This window comes from Leptidea sinapis, chromosome 28 (genome assembly GCF_905404315.1).
Source record: "Leptidea sinapis chromosome 28, ilLepSina1.1, whole genome shotgun sequence".
Taxonomy (NCBI): Eukaryota; Metazoa; Arthropoda; class Insecta; order Lepidoptera; family Pieridae; genus Leptidea; species Leptidea sinapis.
Window position 1 is genome coordinate 2,534,269 of NC_066292.1, and position 25,791 is coordinate 2,560,059.

Here is a 25,791-nt window from a genome sequence, read left to right on the forward strand (position 1 = left end):
GCTCCTTTGCACAGGATGCCGGCTACATTATGGGCACCACAACGGCACCTATTTCTGCCGTGAAGCAGTAACGTGTAAACCTTACTGTGTTTCGGCTTGAAGGGCGCCGTAGCTATTGAAAATATTGGGCAAATAAGACTTTACATCTTATGTCTCAAGTTGACGAGCGCAATTGTAGTGCCGCTCAGAATTTTTCCATCTTTCAAAAATCCTGAATGGCACTGCATTGTAATTGGCAGGGCGTAACAATTACCATCAGCTGAACCTCCTGCTCGCCTCGTCCATTATTTTCGTAAAAGAAACTCTTTTTTATAGTATTTCAGTGCTCGTGATATAAATAATACAAATAATATTTAGGCGATAAGAAAATATTTTGGCTGGTGATTTTGTACTGAATGTGAAATTAAAAGATTTAAGAAAGCCAGAAGATGACTATGTTTTTCAATTTTTTTTATTAGTAGGGGAAGTTTTATATTAATAGTATTAGAATTTCTAGTAGCAGAATACCGGGTGCGATATAATTTGATGGGGTCGTATCGTGATAGGTTACGCCATTGTTCCTATTGTAAAAGTTATAAGCACACGATGCCACTTACTTCAGGTAATTCATCTGTCCGTTCCGTTATTTATTCCCATAAAAAATTACTTACTTGTTCCAATAATATTGTGCACATTTTACTAAGAAACTGGAAATACTTCAAATAATATTATTTTATAAAACGACACGTTTAAACGTATATTTCTTGATTTTATTTCATTTTTATTCGAGCAGCGTCTCTTTAAAGTTATCTTTTATCATGCAGTTTCATTGTGAAATTAAACTGGATTTCTTGAATTTATAAAATGAATTTAAGTTTTATTACTGTAGTTCTTGGTGAAGTTCTTTTATTTAATATTTACTTATACTGTTTTCTTACAGAAACTTTATTCAGTAAACTAAAAGAGAAGGCTACTTTTATTTAACTTACTGTATTTAACTAACGTATCCGCTTAATTGACTTTTCTATCTACGCATCCCTTGTCAGAGCTAAGATGATTAATCACATCACTCGACCAACTATTACTAAATTTTCGTCATTATCTGTTATATGTTACTTAAATTAGTGCTCTAATTATTCGTTTATCACTTTGAATATAAAGACAAGCCCGTTTCATATTTATTATTCTCTTTTAATTCTAAATTTACTATTACTTTGACCTTAAAGTCAAAAAGCGTTGTAAAATTTTCTTTTAGTTGAAATTGGTTAAAATTATATCATTTTTACTATTCGTATGTAAATAGTATTATGTTTCGAAATATTACAAAAATCTATTTAAAATTTTAAAGCATTTAGTTATAGTAATAAATATATAATTAAATAACTAAATAATTAACTTCATCCAAACGCGCGTTTTAAGTAGTTATCACTCTAAAAATATTAGTGGAGAGTAGTTGTTTCAGTTCTTTATTTTTTGAATGGCATAAAAAATATCAAAATTATGAGTACCTACTTACTTAAGTTAAACAACGATAATATTATTTTTATTACTTTTTAATAATATTTTTAAATTTATGCAAGCAATCGATATAAGTACTGATTCTTAATTTTTCCAAGTAGGTGTTACTTTGCGGAAATCCATAATTATCCAAATGTTTTGAGTTTTCTTTAGTGTTAATTCCGCCAATGTCTGTCTTTTAAACAATTCGACACGTGTTCCGCCTCTACACGAGGTATCCTCAGGACATGTTGACTCGCCAAAATCTGGCACGAGACTCTGCCAGATGTCTCTAAAGTCTAAACTCAAAACATTTGGCTGAATCCTATTGTTAATTATGTATTGTTAAAATTATAACAACTAGTTAAAATGTAATTGTCAGCAAAACAACCAGTATAGAAAGAATGGCGAAAAAACGCGTCAATTAAATAAACAGGATTGACTCTACTATCCACTCATGAGAAAAAAGGTTGACGTAAAAAAGGATTCAGGGGTTATAGGGGTTCTCAGACCAATGATTTGACATATGGGTTTCCTCAGGTGCCCTCGAGGAATAAATTAAGAAGAATACTATTATGGACCGATCTTAAGTGTTTCTTTTCTATAATATAATAGAGTTATCGCTTTAAAAACATAAGAAATAGTCTAAATTTACAAGAGCGACATCTCAAGTCAATTTCCTAATATGCAAATACTGAGGTTGAGCAGGTTATCAACTGTGAAGTAGATCCTGTAGATTAAGCCATGACCTGAGAGTTGAACAAAGCATACAAGATTTTATGACGATACGCCACTCGAACGGTTAGCACAGTTGGAAGAGCACTCGCACGGGACGCAAGAGTTCGTGGGTTCAAGTTCCGCATCGTTCATAAAATTTTGTTTTCAAATTTTATTTGGGTATAATAGAGTAAACGATCAAATTGATTTCAGAATAAAATCTTAGCTATAAAAAAAATAAATACGTAAAAATAAATAGATTACTTAATCAATAATCAATTTTGGATCAATAATGTTGACAATAATAGGGCCAATCCAAATAACAGATTATTTTGTGGTCCGGCAGACTTTTGAAAAAAAAAGAACAAAAACTTTCTAAGGTAAAAATTTTCATGCTTTAAACACGAATTTATAAATTTTTAAACAGTTATTTTTATGTGATATCCCTCATTTCTGAGATTAAGTATACAAATTTATTTGCATCAAAATTCATTGACAATGCGGGATTCGAACCCGCATCTCCCGGGATACGTCCTAGCGCTCTTACCAACTAAGCCAATCGTAATCGCCGCATGACGCATGATACGTACATTTTCGCTCCGGGCTGTAGCTCCGAGTTGCGCGGGTTCGAATTTCGCATCGTCCAGAAATTTTGGTAGAATTTAAATTTACAAATATCTTTTCAAAATAAACATGCTTATTTTAACATTTTAATTAACATCTATATCGTAAGTCAACTACAAAAAGTTCAATTCTTAATTATTATTGAGATAAAAGAATAATTTATATTTCTTCAATTAAGGTAGAAACAAAATAATATTTATAAGGATTTTGTAATAAGCTAAGAAAAAGAATAGATTGTTAGTTTTTATGGACAAAAATTCTATACAATTCTGGATAACTAATGAAGTACTGAAAAATATTCACACAAAAATGTTTCTCAGTATGATATGAAAGAAGAAGGCAACGGGCCTGGATATATAGACACAAATAGTTGGAGAAATTTTATTCAGAAATAGCTCTGTTAAAGTTCAGCTTGCGATTTTATATGTGACTTCGCGTAGCTAACTTTTTCAGTATTTATTTAAAGGCTTAGCTCAACAATTGCAGAATATATAACGCCTGACCCAAATAGCTTAAAATGAGATATTTTTTAATTATGTTCAGTTATTCAACATGACTTTTAAACCTGGTAGAGCGCAAATAAGGTGCGTGTTTCATTATGATGGCGATTTGTCACGAACAGGCTTACTAAAATTTTATGTTCTCGTAAATCACTTAATTTTGACTATTTACTCCTTGCTTTTGTCAAATTATACTTAAACTTTTTGTAGTCTACCACCTGAGTCAAAATCCAACTTCTCCGTCTAATATTCGATTCGTGATTATTATGAAACACATTCGTAATTAGTTCTGTTTTTCATCTTTCCAGTTCTTTTATGATATTATTCTTTTCAACGATACATTTATATCGTCTGTTTCAACGCACTTATCTAGGAGTCTATCTACCTCCATTTTAGGAGGTTTTTGTAGTTCCAAAACATAAAGATGAAAGATTTAATTTTAGTTTTGCTACGATTTTTAGAATATAAAAATTTATAAAACGAAATTGTATCTGCGAGCTCTTTAGTGTGTAATGTTGGTTGGTAGAGTTAAATGATATTTATATAATACTATATATAGAGATGTAGAGAATCTACCTGAAATGCGAATTTCTACCCTCATTACCTTGATATCATTCCACAACCGTATGTTTCAGTAAATATTTTGAGCCTTGCACATCCACTTTGTGGAATAAACTGCCGGCTGCTGTAGGTATTCCTGATATTTCCCTGATACGACTTACCGCCCTAAAACTCTACAGCAAACTTCCACCTCAAAGAATGGCAATGCATTCCTAGATCAGTGTTTGTCTCCTCTCACATTAAATAAATATTTGCAAGGAACATTCATTTAGACACAACATTAAATTAATTTAAAATAAATTAAAAAAAACTATAATTTAATTATAACAAAACCTAGTCTGAAAGTTATTTGATTTTATGGTCTTTGTTTATAATATAACTAATCATAGTATAACTCTTATATTGGACTGAGAAAGACGTCTAATTACCGCTTCATATTTTTAAACAATTTTCAAACACAGTTGCCTGATTTAATAAAACCCATTAATACAAGCTTGTATAATACAAACTAAAATAAAACAACAATCCTTTATGAAACATTTTTTATATGAAAATAGGGGACGAGACGAGCAGAACGTTTAGCTGATGGTAATGGATAAACCCTACCCATTACAATGCAGTGTCACTCAGGATTCTTGAAAAACCCGAAAATTCTGAGCGGCACTACAATTGCGATCGTCACCTTGAGAAAGATGTTAAGTCTCATTTGCCCAGTAATTTTACTAGCTACGGCGCCCTTCAGCCCGAAACACAATAATGTTTACACATTACTGCTTCACAGCAGAAATAGGCGCGAAAAAGTTCAATCCTACATAAATAGCAAAACATAAAAATACACTTCAGTGTCTCTTAGACATTAGAAGTCTTATTTTCTGTATATTGGGACAAAGTTACGTGTAATATATTTCCTCGAATATCTCGTGGGTGAAGGGTGAAACTATGCTTATGAGTCGCAAGCCTTCATGTCACTCAAGCTCACCGTTCAGTTCATTAACCGCAAGCTATTATGAAACAATACGAAGGCGACTCCAGGGTGCAACATCTGGCCCCATATTTGAACAATTGCCAAGTGCATCTCTTTTCACTGCCGCTTTTCCAAAGGTAATCTTTGGGCCATTTGTTCGCACGATGTAATGTGCATTTTCTTGGCAACTGGTCGTAAATTGTTGCTTTGATTGGTGTGAATTGAAATTTATTAAAACGGCTGTGGATTACTTATTAATAAATACTATTTTTGCCAGTGATTAAATTTGAACGTGATTCTTTAATTTTTTAAGTGTAACGTTATTTGTTTTTTTTTTTATTAAACACAAACTTCTCATATGAACAACCGTTGCATACTATATTTTTTTTAATTTTTTTTTTATAAAGAATGTAAACTATAGTTATTATAAAATTAATAGTTATATATTATAAAATTAATAGTTTTTTCTCCGTACAAGATGTGAGTGTTTTATTAAACGGAGATTAAAGTACATAAAATGTTAAATATACTATATTTCTAGATATAACAATTGATTATTAATTACAATATACCTGTACTGAAGTATTGTCAAATAGACTCAGTTCTATAGTATAAAAGAAAATACAATTAACTGATATAAACATGGCTTATTAAAACCGTAGTTACTTTCAAAGTATTGTCCTATTTTATCCCCCGATATGCTGCTGAAGAGCAATGCAGCTGACTTAAATACAATGTAATTGATTCAGAGAGGGTCTATTCGCGCTATTTTTAATTGATAAGATTAAAAAATTTTTAGATGCTTCTACAATAGGATTACAGAGAATGTAAAATTGCTGATGTGATATTCATTTGAGTACTATAGGTACTCAGTCTAAAGTAAATTTATTTATTATACAAAGAATATTAAATATTATTAAATATTTATAAAAAAGAACAAAAAAAAAACTTGCGTCCATTCTTCTCAGGCGAGAGGCAGGGAAATCAGTTTTTCTATATATGATCTCTTTATCCAATTTCATGTGAATATAGTTTGAAATTGAATTTAAACTTTATTTAGGAAAAAATTTACAGTCCTCTTTTTTACCAATTTGCTTAGAACTATGATTTGGTTTGAATAATGAAAGTTATTCACTTCAAAAATGCATCTATTAAAATACTTTATGCTTGTTAGTTGAGTTCTAGAAATTTGTGAAAAACATCTATTGACTTATCAATGTTTTGTAGATGCTAGATAAAACTAGTTCAAAGAAAAAGATCAACAATACGCGACAGTCAATAAAATTTTCTCTTGTACTTTTTACATTGAGCGTGGTCTACAAATCCAATTAGTGTTGAGAAAGTTCTAAATGTTTTTTGGCTTGATTCCAAATGTTTCAATCGAAGAATGTCATCTAAGAAACTTTGTTTTCCTAATTTGGTTTTATATCATCAGCTAATTACGATTAACGATCTGAGCCTGCATGCGATAGAAATACGTTTCTATTTTCAATAAGTTTATGAAGATAAATTAATCTTTGTTTTTGTAATACCTTTATACTTACAAGTTAATGCTTTCAACTAGTATTTTCATTTCATATCCACACTATTTCCGTGTTCCATCATTATTCCAGTGAAGCGGTAGCGTATCTCCAGTATCCATCCTTATCATTCCTTACCTTCATTAACTGAGAACGCTTTCCACCACTGAAGTTTTTCAAGTGGAATCATTTATGAACCGCTAAGCTGCCTTGTAAAAAACACATAAACTATTTTCAGTAATTTTATATTGTTTTCTATAGTTTTTAAACTTATTATAGTATATGAAATATTTCAATGTTATTTTATTAAACATTAGTTTTTATAATAGTTTGTGTGTCTCAAAGAGGTATCCTTTCACTTTATCACTGGTGTGTACATAATGTATTATGTACATACTAGTGTTTTCTTATTTCTCTCCTAATGAAGCCTTTTATCTTTACAGAAATGAATTAAGATGTATTTTTTTATCCTGATTATTCTGACAAAGTACAAATAACTTTCAATTTAAATTAGAATCAGTGTTTAAGTGTTTTAAGTGAATAGACAATCAGACAATGTGCTAACATCTGACACAATGTTAATTATAAAAAATGTCAGAGATAAAGCACTGTTTTGTGTAAAAAGTGTTAAGTGTAAAAAGATATGGGATGACTCATAGTGAAAGATGCTACACCAAGCCTGCTTTTCGATCACAAGATGATGCACGAAATTCACGACAATGCTGGGGCAGGCGCAAGCGACACGATGGAGGAAAACGAGGCCGGAGGGAGTGGGGGTGCCTTGGTCGATATGGACGAGTGCGGCTCCCTCGCTTTACCTCCCGATTTGCCCCCATATTCAGGCGACTACATTATTAGTGACTACATGGAAAGGCTTGGCACACGATTAAATATCCTAGAAACTGAATTGAAATATGCATGGAGAGCTTTGGACCTACTAAGCCAAGAATACGTTAGAATGTGGGACCGTTTGGAAAGATTAGAATCTTTACTGGCTGATCAACAAGGTGTAATATCAACTTTGCTAGATTTTTATACGTGCCGCACTGGAACGTCTAGAGATCCGATATCTAGATTAGAAGTTATTAGAGAAATTCTCGGCAATGGAGTCATTGAAGATGGAATTGAAGAGGGTTTGGATATTAGTCAAAATGTTAATGCATTAAATGAACAAGAAGAGGCATTGGAATCAAATGAAGCTTTTTACAGAAGTTTAAATCAAGTATATAGGGATGACTATATTTGTGATGACGCCTCCAGACCACCATCTCAATTGGACATGATTTGGGAAGCACCAGAAGAAACAGAGTTAGCACACACAAGTGGACAAAATTATAGTGCAACAGATTACAAAGATTATTGTGGAATGCAAGGTGGACCCAGTATTAGTGAAAGAGATTTAGTTCATTTATCAACGTTGAATACTATAGATCAAATTGCTGTAGATAAGTTGCATCAAATCGATAGGTTAACAACACAATTGCATAAAGATTCAAGAGAGCTTAAAGACTTAAAGGCTATTCTAAGTCCAGATATAAACGTGACAAAACATGATAGAGAAATAGAGGCAAAAGCTCTAGCAGAAGATGGTAATATTATTAATGAACAACTAAAAAGTATGTACACAGGGAGTGAAAATTGGGGTATCAATGATATGATGAAAAGTTTTGATGATTTTATTCTAACAGGCAATCAAGATAATACTACTACAAAAGATAAATCACCTTCTAGATTATCTCTCACAGAAAATTTTCTTTCAAATCGGACCCTAGAATATATACCTACAAATTTATCTCCAAGGCGAAAATTTATTCCAGAAAGGAAGTCTACTGAACCTTATACAACTGTCACTGGACGCTTAGCATACAGCTCAGCAGTTGCTAATGCAGAAATTAACGCTGCTAAAGCGTCCAAATCTCCGAGTTCGATCTCTAGAGAACGTTTTGATTACGGATCTACGTATCAAATAGGAGAAAATACTAGACAAAACTATTATCCCAGTCAAATGACATCTGAGAATTTAAATGATGTATATAGGTCCTCTACAGAACAGCACTCGCCAATATCAATTCATGAAATTTATAACGGAAGTACTGATAACGATTTATTAGCATATGAGAGTAAGGTACGGTCATCACCAAGTCCACCACCACCAGCACCTGCAAATGGAAAGGAACTATTTTCAAGTATTGAAAATAATAACGAAGTCATATCCACAGATACATCGTTATTGTCTGCTTGTATAAATACGGTACATGAAGACACTTCAAGGCTAAGTCCACGTTCACCAAAATCACCAAAAGCATCACCAAAGCAGTTAAAACGAGACAGTAATATTATAGTAACAGCTAAGTCTGATTCTGGTTTATCATCAATGAGTGGTTGGTCTAGCTTAGAAAAAAGTCCAGGATCTCCTAAGCCAGGTCGAATATCACATGAAAGTATAAAAATGAGAGTTATATCACCAAATTCAACTCAGAGGTTAACTTACGACATGGATTCAAAACCTTATTTAGAAACATTAGTTGATTCATATGTCTATGATGAAAAGGTATTCAATAAAGATTTCATGTCACAAATGTCGGAAAACCGAAGTGAAAATATAGATACTATGATACGAAAATCACAAGAAAAAATAGGATCAGGGTATTTAAAAAATGACCTACAATTTACCATGACAAGTAAAATTGCCCTAACTAACATTGGAGAGTATTATTATGGGAACGATGCGCCATCTATATACTCTGTAGCTGGAAATAGACAACCTATTTTCACAACAGTTTATAGTACCCCAGGTGGAATGCTTTCTGAAGACAGAAGTTTTTCCGACGTTATAGATAGAAATGAAATTTTAGATAGCTCAAGAGCAATAGATTGCTACCCACCTGAACCTAGTTACCATGCACAAACTGTTGTAATGTCTACAAGTAATCTTAGCAAAAAATCATTAAGTAGAACTAGCAGCATAAGCGGAATAGATCCCAACGTATATCCAAATGGCTATAAAGTTTCAAATATGCGTACTGGATATCCTTCAGGTAATTTAACTGATGCATTATCATACTATCCAACTTCAAGTAGATATGATTCCCCAAAACGTACTCCATTAGAAGAGCGCATATCTTGGCAAACGGGAAATCGATCACCATCTAGTTCTGTGGAAACATCTAGTATAAAATCACGTTCGTTAAGTATATCTGAAAGAAAACAATTCCAAAATCAATTACAGCAAGAATACTTTAAGCAACAGCAATATGATCAGCGTAATGGTAATGTGGTGGGTGAAGCGCAAAAATATGAAAAGCAAATATCCGAACAAAAATTAAGAAAAGATCAATATACAGAATCAAGTGGTATTTTAGTGTCTGAGTCGGGTTATCTTTCTATATCCTCAAATTTAAAGATTAAAACACAAGATAAAAACAAAAAACCCAAAAGAACGTCATCCTTAAAATCAGCAATGAGTACAATGAGTCATTGGATTCCAGAATTGCATCTACCTAAAAAACATAGATCACACTCACTGCCGTCTGGTGTCGATACTGTAGAACAACAGGAAAAATCTTTGAAAGAAAGATTATTATCAGCTCAAAGACGCAAGAAGAAATATCACTTAGTTGCTTCTATGTCTGGCTTATTACAAAAAGCAAGAAGAAAACAAGCAAGCAATCAATCGCTATCTGATCCGGAAACATCAGAAACAGAATGGTCTGGTGGTCGATCAAGTGCACAGTCAGAGGATAGTGATAGTGTATTTTCAGATTCAACTCATGAAAGTAATATGTTTGTAAAAGTACCAGCTAAGCCCAAACAACGAAAATCAAATAATCAAGAAATAGTAGAACAACAACAAAAGATACAAGAAATTCAACAAAAACAGATAACACACCACCATGACACCCATATTAATGAAGACAATAGTCAGTGTGATGAAAAAGAGATATTCTCCACATCTAATGGCATTCCTAGAGACAAAAGTGATGACATTGATTTTCATTTTGCTCGCATAAGCCAAATGAGTAAAAATAATATAACTGATTTGGAAAAGCTTGATATCGATACTGATATAACGAATGTTGATCTATTTGAAGATGAAAAGGAAGATTCATCATCAGTTTCAGCCATATTTGCTACAGTAGGAGACATGAAAAAAACTTCATCAATCTCTGATGAATCACAAAACGAAAGCAATAAGTCGTATAATGGAAGTTCGCAAGAGTTCGCCGTTTCCCGAGCTCTAGGTAAATATCGCCTTCGTAAGTCATCTTCTGTTAGTGATGACACTCCAGATACTTCACCACCTAAAATTGAAACTAGTTCAATCGAATCCACGCCTCTCCATCCGACTAACTTTATATCCCAAAAAGATTCAGGGAAAAATAAAATAAGTCCACCAGAGCTTTTAAAAAGTAACTCAGTTTCTGAAGAACCTTCTCATCCAGATCGGAGCCCTTCTCTTCAAAGCACACGTGCAGGGCATACTAAGTTTCTTCCTCGTCATCAACAAAGCCTTGATATCCCTAATAAGCATGATGATGATGACAGTAGAAGTACACACTCTTGGCGAAGCGGATCCAGAGTTTCATCACGACGACAAAGTACTGAAGATAGTATTGATTCTGAAGATGAGTGGTATAGATATGAGTTAAGAAAATTAGAAGAGATGGAAAATCAGTCTCATCAGGAGATTGAAAGAGAGCTATTGATAGAAGAACCTGAAATTGAAGAAGAATCAGACATTATTATAAAAGAAAAAATGTCATTTGTTTTACGAGAATTAAAATTGAAAACGGCTTCTATAAAAGTACAATATGATAAAACTCCTGATCAAGAAACATGGAAGAAGCTCACTACGTTTACTGATATGGATGAACAACATGATGATATTGAGAGTCATAAAGAATCTGACGATGAAAAATCGTTTGCTGACTCTGGTTCGGGTGAAACGTCCGGTCCAGATAGTCCTATTCAAAGTGGTGATGAGTTTGAGGAGGAAGAAAAAGCACATATACAAGAGCCAATACAAAACGAGCCTTCCTCCCAACAAGATGCTCCAGTTGGTAGCAAATGGAAGCTACTAAAAGCTCTGAAGGATAGAAAAGCTGAAGAGAAGACAGTAGAAACACCAGTGTCTACAACACCATCGACTGAAAAGGACAAGGTCAGCGCGGGTGTAAGTTATTTGATGCAAAAATTCCATGAAATTAGAGTTAAGAGTTAAATTTAGGTGTTTATCTTTCTGGCTGAATGTCTATGTTAGTCAAAAATATTCGATTGGAATGAAATCTATTGTTTTATTATGGTAAATATAAAGAGAGCTAAACAGTTCTATAATTTTATAATTTAGTGCCATACAGTCTGATTATACAAAGCTGAATAATAACAAGTTTTAATTTTAGTAGAAAATGTAAAATAGTATCTATACAAATAATAATAATTCAGCCATAAAGATCTCGTTCATTAAAAAAACTGCGGCGTATAAAATAAACTGCCACTAGTCATGAAACTATGCTATAATTAAATTCCAATTTACAAGTGAAAGGGTAAAATAGTATTGTGTGGATTACCTTTATTATACAATTTATAAATGATATTATAGTCGAATATACAGCGAATTTTACTACTGTCAAGGTTGTGAATTTATCTCAAACTCAACCAAGTATTATACACAGTACGGCTGTTTATACACAATATTTGTCTTCAATTTTTATACTATTGTTATAATTTTTGAATAATGCTATTATAATTCCCATTCATAGACTATAGGTGCTCATAATTATCTACTAATACTAGAATATTTAATCTTTATAATATGTACTCAAATAAAAATGCTGTTACTTATACAAGGCAATAACTAAGTATACTGCGTAAAAATTGTACTCAACACTATATTAATTAACTGTTTTAATTCTATAAATTGTTAAAATATAACGCGACAACTGTGTAATCATCAGTAAAACTGCTTCTCACGTTATTCTTCTTACTGTAGGGCTTCAAATTGATTGATAATTTTAGATTATTGTAGTGTTCTAATTAAATTTAGTGCAAAGCGCTGATTCATTCACAACTACCGCATTGATTTCATAAGTACAAAATTATTGATCGTCATATCACATCATATCGATACAAAGTTAAAAATATTTACTCAGCCACTTGCTTCAATATTTCAGTGGCCATAAATTTATTAAATTAGAAGAGATATTGAAAATAGGCTTGTATATTTACACAATATAATTTTCTATGTTTACTCATCATTACATACATTACATTCATATTAACATTATAATAATATGATGGCTAAGGATGATATTAATAATATGTTTTGTAACGTAGTTATCTAGATTCTTAAGATACGTAGGGAGATTATGTAGCGCGTGTCTTACACATAGTAATATGTAGGTGGCACTTGACGTTTTAAAAATGTAACTATGTTTAAGAATTAGGCTTTCTATAAACATGCTCTAAGCCGTGTAAGATGTGATGTACTCTCGAAAATTTAATCAAACCCTAAGTGGTCCTTCATTTGCTGGGATTTGATATATACTAATCCCGCTTCGGGCTATATAAATGATCGCTTTGATTCCATATTAGGCTGCTACAAAAATACAAAGATGTCAATAGTGAGTTTGTTAACTGTTTTTGTATTCATACAATATTGATTTAGAATACTTTTTGGATACTTTTAGATTTTCAGTGTCAATTCTCCATTCTATTATTATTATCTATTAAATACGTGAATACGATTAATAAGATGCATTTGAAAAGCCAATCTTAAATTCTTACAATATGGTTCCTAATTATGTATGATCATCCAGTTAATCGCAGTCACTATGTTTATGAAAATGTTGTTTATAGATATAAGAGATTTTTGTTAGCAATAAAATGTTAGATTTTAGTTTTTTTTATTAGTTTATTTTTTAATTTTATTTATGTTTTTATTTTTAGAATGGCACCGGCGGCTTTAGTGAGCAAGGCGGGCGGGGAAATGGGTAAGTAATTTAATTTCATAAAGTCCTAATAAAGAAAGAAAGGTCGAGATATATTAGAAGTTTTTTAAAGTAGAGATAAATATGCTAAATTGATCGATTTTCGTGCCTTTGGCGTCATTGATTTTTACAAGAGCAGCTCTGATACACAACCGTAAACTTTAGACTTATATCAAACTTTTTATTCTTTTACTTTATAGCAGAGGATTTTGAAATGAGATGGTATTTTGTTAAATTGACGTAAAATTTTTTGATGAGATTCTTTATGTGATTTGTTATATTTAGCTATATAAACCTATACATACTTTACACGTCCATATATAATCCATATATAATATGTTAAGAGTTGTTGAAATTTCTCTGCAGTAAGTATTTTAATATGTAAGAGCAGATTAACTAAAAGATGAAGAAGTCCGTGACTAGATAACGATTGTCTTTAGCAATAAGTAATGTTATGCATATTATATGAAAAATGCGAAAAAAAGAATACGAATTTCCGAAGCGATCGTAGTGATATAATTGTTATCAAAGAAAATCTCAAGGAATTAATTAAAAAAGAATTATTTTTAATATTCTTTCTTTAATTCTAGGCACCCAGGGGATAACCCATTTTATAGCAACATCGACAGCATGCCTGATATTAGACCCAGACGAAAATCTATACCGCTCGTTTCCGAACTTGTAAGTAGAAGTTACATTACTTATGATATAGTAAGATTCTCAAGCTGGATCTATAATCCGATCCGTATCTTGGTATCTTCGATCAGAATCAAATCTTTCTTAATTCCGTCGAAACTAGAATTAAGATATGTTTGAATATATAACATATTATGATCCATGTTTAGGTAGCTGCATTACTTAAAATATAACTATTTATAAATCTATAATTATTTTTGGTCCTTCATTTTGTCACTATGACACTTACAACTTTAGTTTACTTACCCATTAGAATTCACTTAAAAGTATATGATATAGAAATACGTAACTCAAAAAGACTTAAATCTCCCCTAATTTTGCAAAAACTAACCGTTTTGGTAAAAATTTAAATTTAAATTAAATGATTTTAATGCAGCTACTTGTCTCAAATCGACGTACGCTTCCTAATGCTTAGTAACATTAGGCGCGTAATAAATGTTCTATTCTGATAACAAAATATTCGAGATATTTGGGAAGCTATTGTGACAATAGTTCTAATGATTTTGTTATATAAATCATCGAATTGCTATAAACACGAGAATTGTCGTTTTAGATGACAATAATTATTGTATTTTGATTAGTATTTTTATAGTTCTATCAATCTTTTAATATTTAATATGAAGACCTCTTCAAAATCATGGGGAAAAAATGATTACTACACAAAAAAAAATGGAATGAAATGTGGCCTTCTGTGTGAAACGTCATAAAAACAGTCGCAAGGGCGTGGGCCCTACTCCACATTGTTGACTTGATTTGAACTTTTTAAAAGTTTTGTTTGTTAACGAAATGTTAGTGATTTCAAAGGACAAAATATCTGTTCTACTTTCAACTGCACTTGTAACGAAAGTCTGAAACAGATTCGATCTGATGTGGATTCGAACTGACAGTTGTACCAAAAATCGCTTGGAATATTTTAAGACATTTCCATTAAAAATAGTCTTAAAATGTTAACATTTGTCGAATTGTCAACAGATATTATGTCTCTGATTAATGCAGTTTGATGAAATAGGGGCCCGGAAGTTTAGTTTTAAAAATGTAACTAGCAGTCAACACTATATTTATATTTAAAATACTAGTATGGATTATAGTAATGACTTAATAATTAAATATCCAAAATGTCATCCAGAACTGCAATCTCGTTAATTGTAGGACTCTGTTCCCATTTATCTTCCTGTATTCGACGTTGTGTAACACTGGACAATTTTCCGCCTTTCTTCTTTGGTGTATCAATGTTCTTTTTACTTCTTTTCTAATCCTCTACCTGTGTAGGTGATTGTACCAACTTTAGCGGGCATCACCTTATCGGATCGTACGATATATAGAGGTCACCTAATAATAGATGTAGTGAAACAAAGCTATACTCCTGATTAAAATGATTAATTATTGCATTTCCTCCCAAACCATGGATTTGCAGGTTCTTAAGGTACATCTGTCCCAATAAAACTATCTGCATGTAGTTCTTTACGGCTTTGAATATGCGATTTTGTTATTTTGTTTCAACAGAGTTTTGTTGCTTGCTTTAAATGAATAATGCATGAAGTGGAAATATATACAATGGATGTTAGGTTTTGATTTTTTTTTCTTTGAGCACTTTCTAAACTAAAAAGCATGTCTATAAACATTCAATCGATACATAGGTTTTGTTTTTAATAAACTATTAATAATATAAAATCATAATATACATACTCGTAGTAGATAATTTTATATTTTTTTATTCACAATAATGAAATGTAAAATTTAGAACTGCTGCACGTTTATGCTCGTATTTAGATCACATGAGATAATCAAAAGTCATTTTCTATATTTACCTTAAATAGTTTCCATAATGTACTTATTATTAAACAATAAAGAGCTTTATAACAGCTTTAAATAGGCATGTGTAGATAATTAATCAAGGTTTAGATTTTATAAATATAATTTATTGGTTGGTGCGTGTTATTAATATTGGTTTGTTAACCAGACTATGGCAGCTACAAAAAGAAACGCGGGGTTGACGTCGGCAGTACATAGAGCTACACTCAACGATGAGGAATTGGTAAGTGTATTGTAAGTAATTGTATATTCGGTAAAATTATTTTACGATATGTATTAGACCAAAATAAGGACACAGGTATGTTAATATACTTAACTTCATTCTGTAATCATATTAAAATTATTATTTTATCCTCTGAACCACTTATAAATTTATTTTAATAATTTAGACAACGAAACATGTGCAAAACTCGAATAATAAAGTATTATGAATGCGCAAATATGTAACTCAAAATATAATATCTCGATTGTTAGCGTTTTGAAATAAATTATCTAACCCGAATCTAAGTATAGCTTGAACATATATGGATGTGCAAGGCGATAAGTTTGTTGTTTTGCCCCCTCTTCTTGGATTAATCTGCCGGTAACAGTATTCCAAAACCGATACAACTTAGGTACCTACAAGCTCAGGGCATAATCTTACCTTCGAAGGCCTCTGGTATTGCAAATGTCCATAGGGAGGTGATTTTTACTCCCTCAGGTAAGCCTTACCCGATTGCCCCTTCTCATATAAAAATATACGACCAACAAAGATATGTTTATAGAATAATATACATTAATGAACATCCGTACTTCGGAAACTAACATTCATATTCTTTGTACAAACGTTCGCTCTTATCCCGATTGAAACACGGGAATCTAAATCTAGTGGTCCGGAACACTAACCCAAACTAATTAATTCTAAATAATTTAGGAAACAACGTAATGAATTTTGTTGAAGCTTTTCTACTACATGAGGTGTAATAAATTTTTTGTAATGTTGGATCCGATTGATTTCTGCAAATTAATGTCTAATTAATCATTTCGTTAACTCACAATAAACATGTAAAAACAGAACATTTCAGTCACATAGGTGACTCTTAAGTATGAAAAAATCTTTGTCTGAATTATTTACGGGCTTAGTGCTACCCATCATGATTGGAATTGGCATTTATGTGTCATCATTATTTTACATTTTACATGGTGGTTTTGCCAAATTTCAATGCATATGCAATGACTAGAATCGATCAAACCGTGACCACATCTAGCAATTACCTAATATCACAAACACTAGTAAGAATAACTAACGATTGACGACTAAATTTAACAGGAATCTACAACAGTAATTATTTACAGAAAATGCATGTGTATAAGAAGACTCTGCAAGCTCTTATCTACCCCATATCATCAACTACACCTCACAACTTCGTTCTTTGGACGGCTACTTCGCCGACCTATTGCTATGAATGTGAAGGCTTACTATGGGGCATCGCTCGGCAAGGAGTAAGGTGCACCGAATGCGGGGTCAAATGCCACGAAAAATGTAAAGATTTGCTGAATGCGGATTGTCTACAGAGTAAGTCTCATTTATTTCACTCCAAGCAATATAACCACACGGACTATTAAAAAAATAAGGACTCCGTGTCACCTTACATAGCAGTGTAGCACCAAAACAGGCCAATTAACGTGTAAATGCATAGCCCCACGCACACACTAACACTACTACAGGCCGATAGGCGTTCATTATGAGAATTGTCATCGTCTGTGATAGATCAGTTTGCGTCAAAAAGTGTAAAATCGATACTTTATAAGTATTTACGGTCATATATGATTATTTAAGGGAGAAAAAATGTTGTAACTAGTATCCCCCGTAACGGCACACACACTAGCATAACGGTACTTCACTTGCTAATATCACGGCGCGGAGTCCTTTTTTTACTCGTCCGTGTATAACCATTTTCGTCATGTAGCTATTGAAAGGTAAAATCTTAGATCATTTATACGTGCAGATAGACTGTGACAGTTGTGAAAACGCAAAAAAAATGCATGTACACTAAAACAAAGTGACATATATATCGCGTGTGTAAGACGTAGTTTTTCACTCACACTACGGTAATAAACCTGTTTTCAGTTGTCAAGCAGAAATAGGCTCTTTCTAGACGTAGGTATAAATAATCTAAGGGTCAAACATCGAGACTGGCCACAAATACTATTTAAATAAAAGAACTTTTAGTTGGACTGCACATCAAAAGTGAAAACTATTAGCTTAGTTGTGTTGAGATTGTTCGTGTTTGGATTTTATTAAATATTGTATGAAAAATTCTTTAGTAGAAATTATTTTACAACGAATTTATATTGTGATAATTTTTAATTATTGCTTTGCTATATATGAAAAATAATGAACATTATCTGTGCAGAAACAAACAAATTTAAAAAAATCGTATCGTACTCAAGAACAAATAATATAGGCTTATTGTTACTAAAATATGAAATGAATAATTTTGTTTATGTTTCAACCTCTTGTCAAATTAATTACGAATACGCGACGGAAAATAAAGCAGTCGTTGGCATTTAAAAAAAATCGTGTTATCTAGTAACTCTATAGTCTATGCCATTCATATTCTTTAATCTCCTTGGCGTACTTTATATATTATATTTATTATTCGGAACAACACATTCACATAATATTGTATTTAATGTGGAAACACATTGCTGTAAAAATACTTTACACAAAAGAAAAACTGTGATGTTCTATTTTGTAATAGTATTTATGGCTCGGTTTTATATGAAATGATTTATTGTATATTACGTACTAGATATTATTATAAAAACTGTAGCACAAATAGTTTAACAAGCGATTGTAGTAAAATAGTTTCATTAATTGCATTCATTGATAGAATATAGATGATTATAAATTACAATTTAATTCAAAACTGTTATAAATCGATGAATAAATGTGATTGCATTCAAGCGAACGATATATTGTTTTGCATTAAGTAATTGTTTATCATAATATTTAGGCCGATATGTCAGAAGCTGTCTCAATGGGCACGCTATTGAGAATATTATTGCCAATGCTTGTCATAAGAAACGTATGAGGGATTTCCAATATACACGATATCGTTTCAATTTTAGACATTGTCAGAGACTTTAATATATGGTTTATTCTCGTCTTTAATAAATAGAAAAGCTTTCAATTTACCTTTGAAATACTAAGTAAAAAATAGCTCTAGCTAATCTGCTATAATATAAATGTGATAAAATGAAAAATCAAAGATTTGAATAAAATGAAATTAATGTTTTTTAAGCATTTCACAAGTTCATTTGATAAAAGCTTGTCTCGAGGAACTTGCTGAGTAAATTGAATTTATAAATAATAGGTACTTGGTGTCTACTTTATATAGATTAATTCTCGTATCTCTTTGTACTTAATTTAAACCTGCAGCTCTCATATTAACTTAGTTGAAATTTATATGTTAGTTCAAGAGAGATAATGGTGGATTTTGAGTGCGGACTTCAGTACCCAAAAGCAATTTAAACATTCTGTCAAAACTACAGCTGTTTGACTATTGTGGTTTATATTATACACGCTGATAGACAGAAAGACAGACCTGCGGAGTATTAGTAATCAGTAAATATTAGTAATGGAGCAGTGTGGCCGATATTAACAGCATTGTGCTGCAGAAGAGGGCTATTCACGCGATTTATAACCTAGGGCCTAAAGAATCAATAAGAGAAAAATTAAAAGATATATACATTTTGACTGTTGCTTCTCAATACATTTTTGATAAAGTTCTGTATGTTCCTAAGCACATTGAGGAATTTTGTAGAAACTGTGACATTTATAATGTTAACACGAGGAAAAAACATAAACTTGTTATGCCTAATACTCGTTTGGGTCGAGTTAGTAAGTCTTTTATTAGGCGATGTATATGCTTCTACCATATGATCCCAGATGTACAAAACAAATGTGTTATGAAATTTAAAAGAATTGTTAAAAAACGTTTGTGTGAGAATGGTTACTATAGCATAAACGATTTTCATTATGACCACACGGAATGGGAATAAAGCGAACACCCTCAGGCTCTTTAATTATAAATGTTTATTGTACGATATCAAATTGTAATCTATATTTTTATACAAAAAAAGCCCGCTGGGTTTCTTGCGCCTATTCTTCTCAGGTCTGAGGCAGTCTCTTTTGAATGGGTGGTAGTTTTTGACGTTCAATAAGTGATTTTGAATCCTATTTTCAATAAAAATATTTGAATTTGAATCGGAATTGAATTAATTCTCTACTAAGAGTCCAATCATCACAAGCCATAAGAGAACTTCTTAAATTTTGATAATATCTGTATTATTCGTTCGGTTCGACACGTATTTCGCGAGGTTCTGGCTCGCCAAATTCTGGCACGAGACTGAATTGAATGAGCCGGTAACCGGTATATCACACCCTCGTCCCATGATTAGACACGCTGTGATTGGTCGGCTGTTGTGACGTATTACCGGAAGAGATACGTAGCAATGGTGAAGAAACGAAATTTGTTTGTTCATTCAACAATGTAAACATGTTATTTTTGTATTTTATAATTTCTAACTGTTCCAACACATTCTGTATATCTATTACTTTTGCAGTTATAAAAACAAAGAGTAAAAACGAAGATGGTTAATTTCAAAATTACTTTTACGCAATTAGAAAAAAAATACATCATGTAATAGTATTGTTATCGATCGAAATCGCCGATGAAACCGACTATAAGATGACCGGTTTTAATGATAAACGCCATTTCGTACTTAAATTTCGCTACTTAGGGAATTTCTAAAAAATTGGAAAATCGAAAAGTACACGCCTCATATTCTTAAAAAAAAGGTATCTAAAATTGAAAAGTCCATCATTATTAAATAACTGTCAGTATAATTGTATTTTTTTATGGAATAGGAGGACAAACGAGCGTACGGGTCACCTGTTGTTAAGTGATCACTGCCGCCCACAATCTCTTGCAACACCAGAGGAATCACAGGAGCGTTGCCGGCCCTTAAGGAAGGTGTTTGTAGTACGTGGAAGAAAGCTCCTTGTAAACCGCACTGTGGAGGACCGCCACACATCCAGATGGTGGGGATGATATCCTAACTTGTGGCGTGTCGTGCGAAGGTGGAATTCGGCGGCAGGAATCAGGTTAAACAGCTCTTCGGAACACTCCCCGTGATAAATGCGGTAGAAGACACACAATGAAGCGACGTCTCTACGCAACGCTAAGTGATCAAGCCGTTCACAGAGCACTGGGTCAGTCATAAAGAAATAGTTATTATAAATTATAATTAAATAACAGTTAATTGAACGCTCACATTCATTGAGAAAGTCTGTAGTGTGTTTCTTTATATTATAAAAATAAAAATAAATATATATAATAAAACTAGCTGATACAGCAAATGTTGTATTGCCATATAAAGTAATAAAAAAAATCAATAATTTAAAGTTTTGGGGTATAAAAAATAGATGCAACCGATTCTCAGACCTACCAAATATATCGTACTACAACGCTCACATTCATTGAGAAAGTCTGTAGTGTGTTTCTTTATATTATAAAAATAAAAATAAATATATATAATAAAACTAGCTGATACAGCAAATGTTGTATTGCCATATAAAGTAATAAAAAAAAACTATAATTTAAAGTTTTGGGGTATAAAAAATAGATGCAACCGATTCTCAGACCTACCAAATATATCGTACTACAATTATTGTATTCGATTGCCATCTTGCAACCCTATAGCGGATTTCTGGATGGAACAGAATAATATAAAAATCGCGATAGAAAAATAGTTGTAGATCGTAGAAGAGCGAAAATTTGTATGTATCTTTCAATACTGAATCATAATAAAAATATAAATAAAAAAAATTCTTCCGGAAAGCTACAAGCACGGATGTCCAGAAAAGAATTCCATCCCACAGATTCTTTGAATTGATATAAGTGCACTCATATTGCAGCATAAATAAAAAAAAAAACAATTCCAGTTTCGGGAAAACTGCTTTTTAGGGTTCCGTAACCAAATGGCAAAAAACGGAACCCTTATGGATTCGTCATGTCTGTCTGTCCGTCCGTCCGTATGTCACAGCCACTTTTTTCCAAAACTATAAGAATTATACTGTTGCACAGAAAATTGGGTTGAACGAGATTTTGTAAGTATTTTTTTTAATGCGTCATAACTTTAAATAAAAAAATACACTACTATTAAAACATAGATCAAAGTTACAACGAATTGTAAGAACTTTTATATTAAGTTACTTGCTGCTACGGAACTGTTCATGGGCGTGTCCGACTGGCACTTGGTCGCTTTTTTTTAAATGTTAAGAGTAGTATAGCCCTACCTCTATGCTTCGCTTACGTGGCATGCAATAGTCAATAATAAGGACAAAAGTATCTATATACGCGGTGAATTGTGATAGTCAGGAATAAAAACAATACAAGTAAAATTTTCATGGTTACGATTCTAATACTCAATATATTCTTGATAATGTAATGTATGTTCATAGGCACATAAGTGAATTTGCCAGAAACTGTCATAACCATAATGTTAACACTAGGAACAGACATAAACTGATTATGCCTTCTACTCGGCTAAGTCAAGTTAGTAAGACTTTTGTGGGGCGATGTATATGCTTTTACAACAAGATCCCAGAAAATGTTCAAAACAAAAGTATTACGTTATTCAAAAGAATTGTTAAAAAACGTTTGTGTGGTAAAGGTTACTATAACATAAAGGACTTTCATAATGATACCACAGATTGGGAATGGAGTGACCGCCCTCAGGCTATTAAATAATAAGTTTAATTGTACAATATTACTTTGTAAACATATTTATTTGATGAAAAAAAAAGCCCGCTGAGTTTGTTGCGCCCATTCTTCTCAGGTCTGAGGCATTCATTTTGGAATGGGTGGTAGTTTTTTGACTTTCAATAAGTGATGTCAAATCCTATTTTGAATAAATATATTTGAATTTGAACCAGTGGGAGGCTCCTTTGCACAGGAAGCCGGCTAGATTATGGGTACCACAACGGCGCCTATTTCTGCCGTGAAGCAGTAATGTGTAAGCATTACTGTGTTTCGGTCTGAAGGGCGCCGTAGCTAGTGCAATTACTGGGCAAATGATGCATAACATCTTATGTCTCAAGGTGACGAGCGCAATTGTAGTGCCGCTCAGAATTTTTGGGTTTTTTGAGAATCCTGAGCGACACTGCATTGTAATGGGCATGGCGTATCAATTACCATCAGCTGAACGTCCTGTTCGTCTCGTCCCTTACTATCATAAAAAAAAAAATGTGTGTTAGTTTTTACGAACTAGCAATAAACAAGGGCTTACTATGGTCATGAGTTTGTAAATACCAATTTCCGCAGATGTCATTTTCAATATATTTTCGAGAAAAAACTACAAAAGATGATAAAACGAACTTGATGAACGACGATGATGAAACGAACTTTCGTTTATAAATGTCAGTCGGATACTCACAACAATCTTTGTCGTTTCTAATAGAAAAAACGCAACTACGTCTTCCGTTCTTTATATCTTTAGTACTAGCTGACCCGGCAAACGTTTTATAAGTAATAAAATATTGCCTATATATATATTGTACATCATTTTGTTCTATTGTCAATAGTTTTTGCAGCGCACGCAAAAATAGGTTTTCGATTTTACACCTTGTGTTACAAAATAGCAATTTTATTACGGATCCCTAATTTTGAAAAAAAAAACATAGCCTATAGCCTTCCTCGATAAATGGACTACCCAACACTGAAAGAATCATTCAAATCGGACCAGTAGTACCAGAGATTAGAGCGTTCAAACAAACAAACAAACAAACAAACACTGCAGCTTTATAATACTAGTATAGACATAACGATACACAACAAGTGTATTAAGTAAAAGTACTTCCAAGACGACTTAGCCTATTTATTCTAATCATATAAAACTTGTTGGTGGAATTATAATATAAGTTTAATGGAAATAAGAAAAAGCCGTATTGGAGCTAAACGTCGCACCGTGCAAAATATGCATTTTGATGACAGTAGATACTTATTTTAACGTATTTTCTGTTGTATCGTAATTTTTAACTTTCGATTAATGTATAAAGGCTTTACAAACTCATTTTATGTGCTAATATACTAAAGAAGCTTTCAAAAAATATATGTGTGAGGACCAGAGTGCACAGGTAAGAAGTGAAACTTTTTATGACATATCATTTTCCTACTATAACTTCACAGAAATTGGGTAGATAAGGCTTAAGCAAAAAACCTAGTTAATCAGTTTACAAAAAATATATTATGAACTTTAATATTCAACTTCCATTATAATAACTCAGATTATTAATATAATATAATAATTCAAATCAGATATTTAATAATACACTCAATTACACAAGTTATGATTTAAAATTTGCAGTAAGTAATACAATTATTATTTTTGATGACAGTTAATCTTGTAGAGATGCAATGATTTTATAGAATTTGAATGAATAAATAAATCATTAAAAACGAATAATTAAAACACAGGCTCAGTGTCAAATTGTGTTTTGTTTTATTTGTAAATTATTATTTCATTTATTGAATAGAATACAACAAATCTTATAACAATATTTACAATACTATGACAACGTCATTAAATTAAAACTTTCATATTTATTGTTACTTGCTTATTTTAATAAATTTCTTTACAGTGATACTTGCAATCAAAAGTGAGGTTAACCGCAAATAAATATTAAAATCACGTTCAAGTGTTGGATTTATCAAACGATATAATATATATAATAACTCTCACTTTTACTGTAAATTCACTTGAATTTTAACAAGTCTTTTTATTTTATCACTTTCAAACCAATATATTATTTACGTCACTATACTGACTTTGATAAAAAAAAAGGCAACATAGCGCGTAACCAAAAATCGTGACGAAATTACTATTAAATTTCTCTCATTTGTCGGTAAAGAAGTTCCACTTCAATAAGTATTACTCGGTAGTCGTTACATCATTATATTAAATCAAAGCGAGAAGCGTTAAGTTGACGTAGATTATGTTTGTTGGGAGCTCAAGCATTTCACTACTTATTGATCTCGACTAGTGTCAAGCCGCTCTTGTATGGGTCGCATTGTGACCAAGATCTTACGTACTACTTTCAAATATACTATATCCATTCGACGACGACTTGTGAAATATAAAGATCTAGATTTTATGAGCGGATATAAAATAGTTATTCTGCTACTTATACAAACTGTTCCATAAATATAGAGAAACTAGGAATGGTTCTGAGATATTTCCCGCCCATAAATTTGCTAGCATTTTGATACTGTGACTTTTATGAGTATATTTATAACATATATTATGTTAAGTCAGCTCGTTTTTTATCTCTCGGGGTTTCAATCTCGATAAATATTCTGCCAAATAATAATAAAATGCGAACTTACTTTTTAACATACGATTTGTTATTTTTTTAAAGTGATAATGTCCCTTGCTTCTAGGATTAATACTCAAATAAAATTTGAAAACAAAATTTTATGAACGATGCGGGACTCGAAGTCACGACCTGGCGTTTCGTGCCAGTGCTCTGCCAACTGAGCTAACCGTTCGATTGACGTATCGTCATAAAATCTTGTATGCTTTGTTCAACTCTCAGGTTGTGGCTTCATCTACAGGATCTACTTTACAGTTGATAACCTGCTCAACCCCAATATTTGCATCTTAGGAAATTTACTTGAGAGCAAGAGCGACATCTCACGTCGTGGGTTCGACTCCCGCATCGTTTTTAAAAATTTGTTTTCAAATTCCTTTATACGTATAAACAAAAATGAGACAAGACCTAGTCTTGACCATACTTTTGCGCAGAGTTAGTACTAAATATATGACGATATATTACTTTTTTACTTTTGCGCAGAGTTAGTACTAAATATAGAGACGTCTAATACTAA

At 32.2% G+C, this 25,791-nt stretch overlaps 1 protein-coding gene across 6 annotated transcripts in view; it reads left to right on the plus strand.

The window, feature by feature from the left end:
* LOC126973158 (protein unc-13 homolog A) overlaps nt 1–25,791 on the plus strand; it is a 116,118-nt gene that overhangs the window by 12,350 nt on the left and 77,977 nt on the right. For all 6 annotated transcript variants that reach the window (XM_050820363.1, XM_050820364.1, XM_050820365.1 and 3 more), the window contains exons 2-6: nt 6,806–11,535; nt 13,308–13,351; nt 13,939–14,029; nt 16,005–16,079; nt 17,192–17,411. In XM_050820363.1, the coding sequence (XP_050676320.1) occupies nt 7,060–11,535; nt 13,308–13,351; nt 13,939–14,029; nt 16,005–16,079; nt 17,192–17,411 (4,906 nt within the window). In that variant the 5' untranslated portion in view covers nt 6,806–7,059. The remainder of the gene's footprint in view (nt 1–6,805; nt 11,536–13,307; nt 13,352–13,938; nt 14,030–16,004; nt 16,080–17,191; nt 17,412–25,791) is intronic.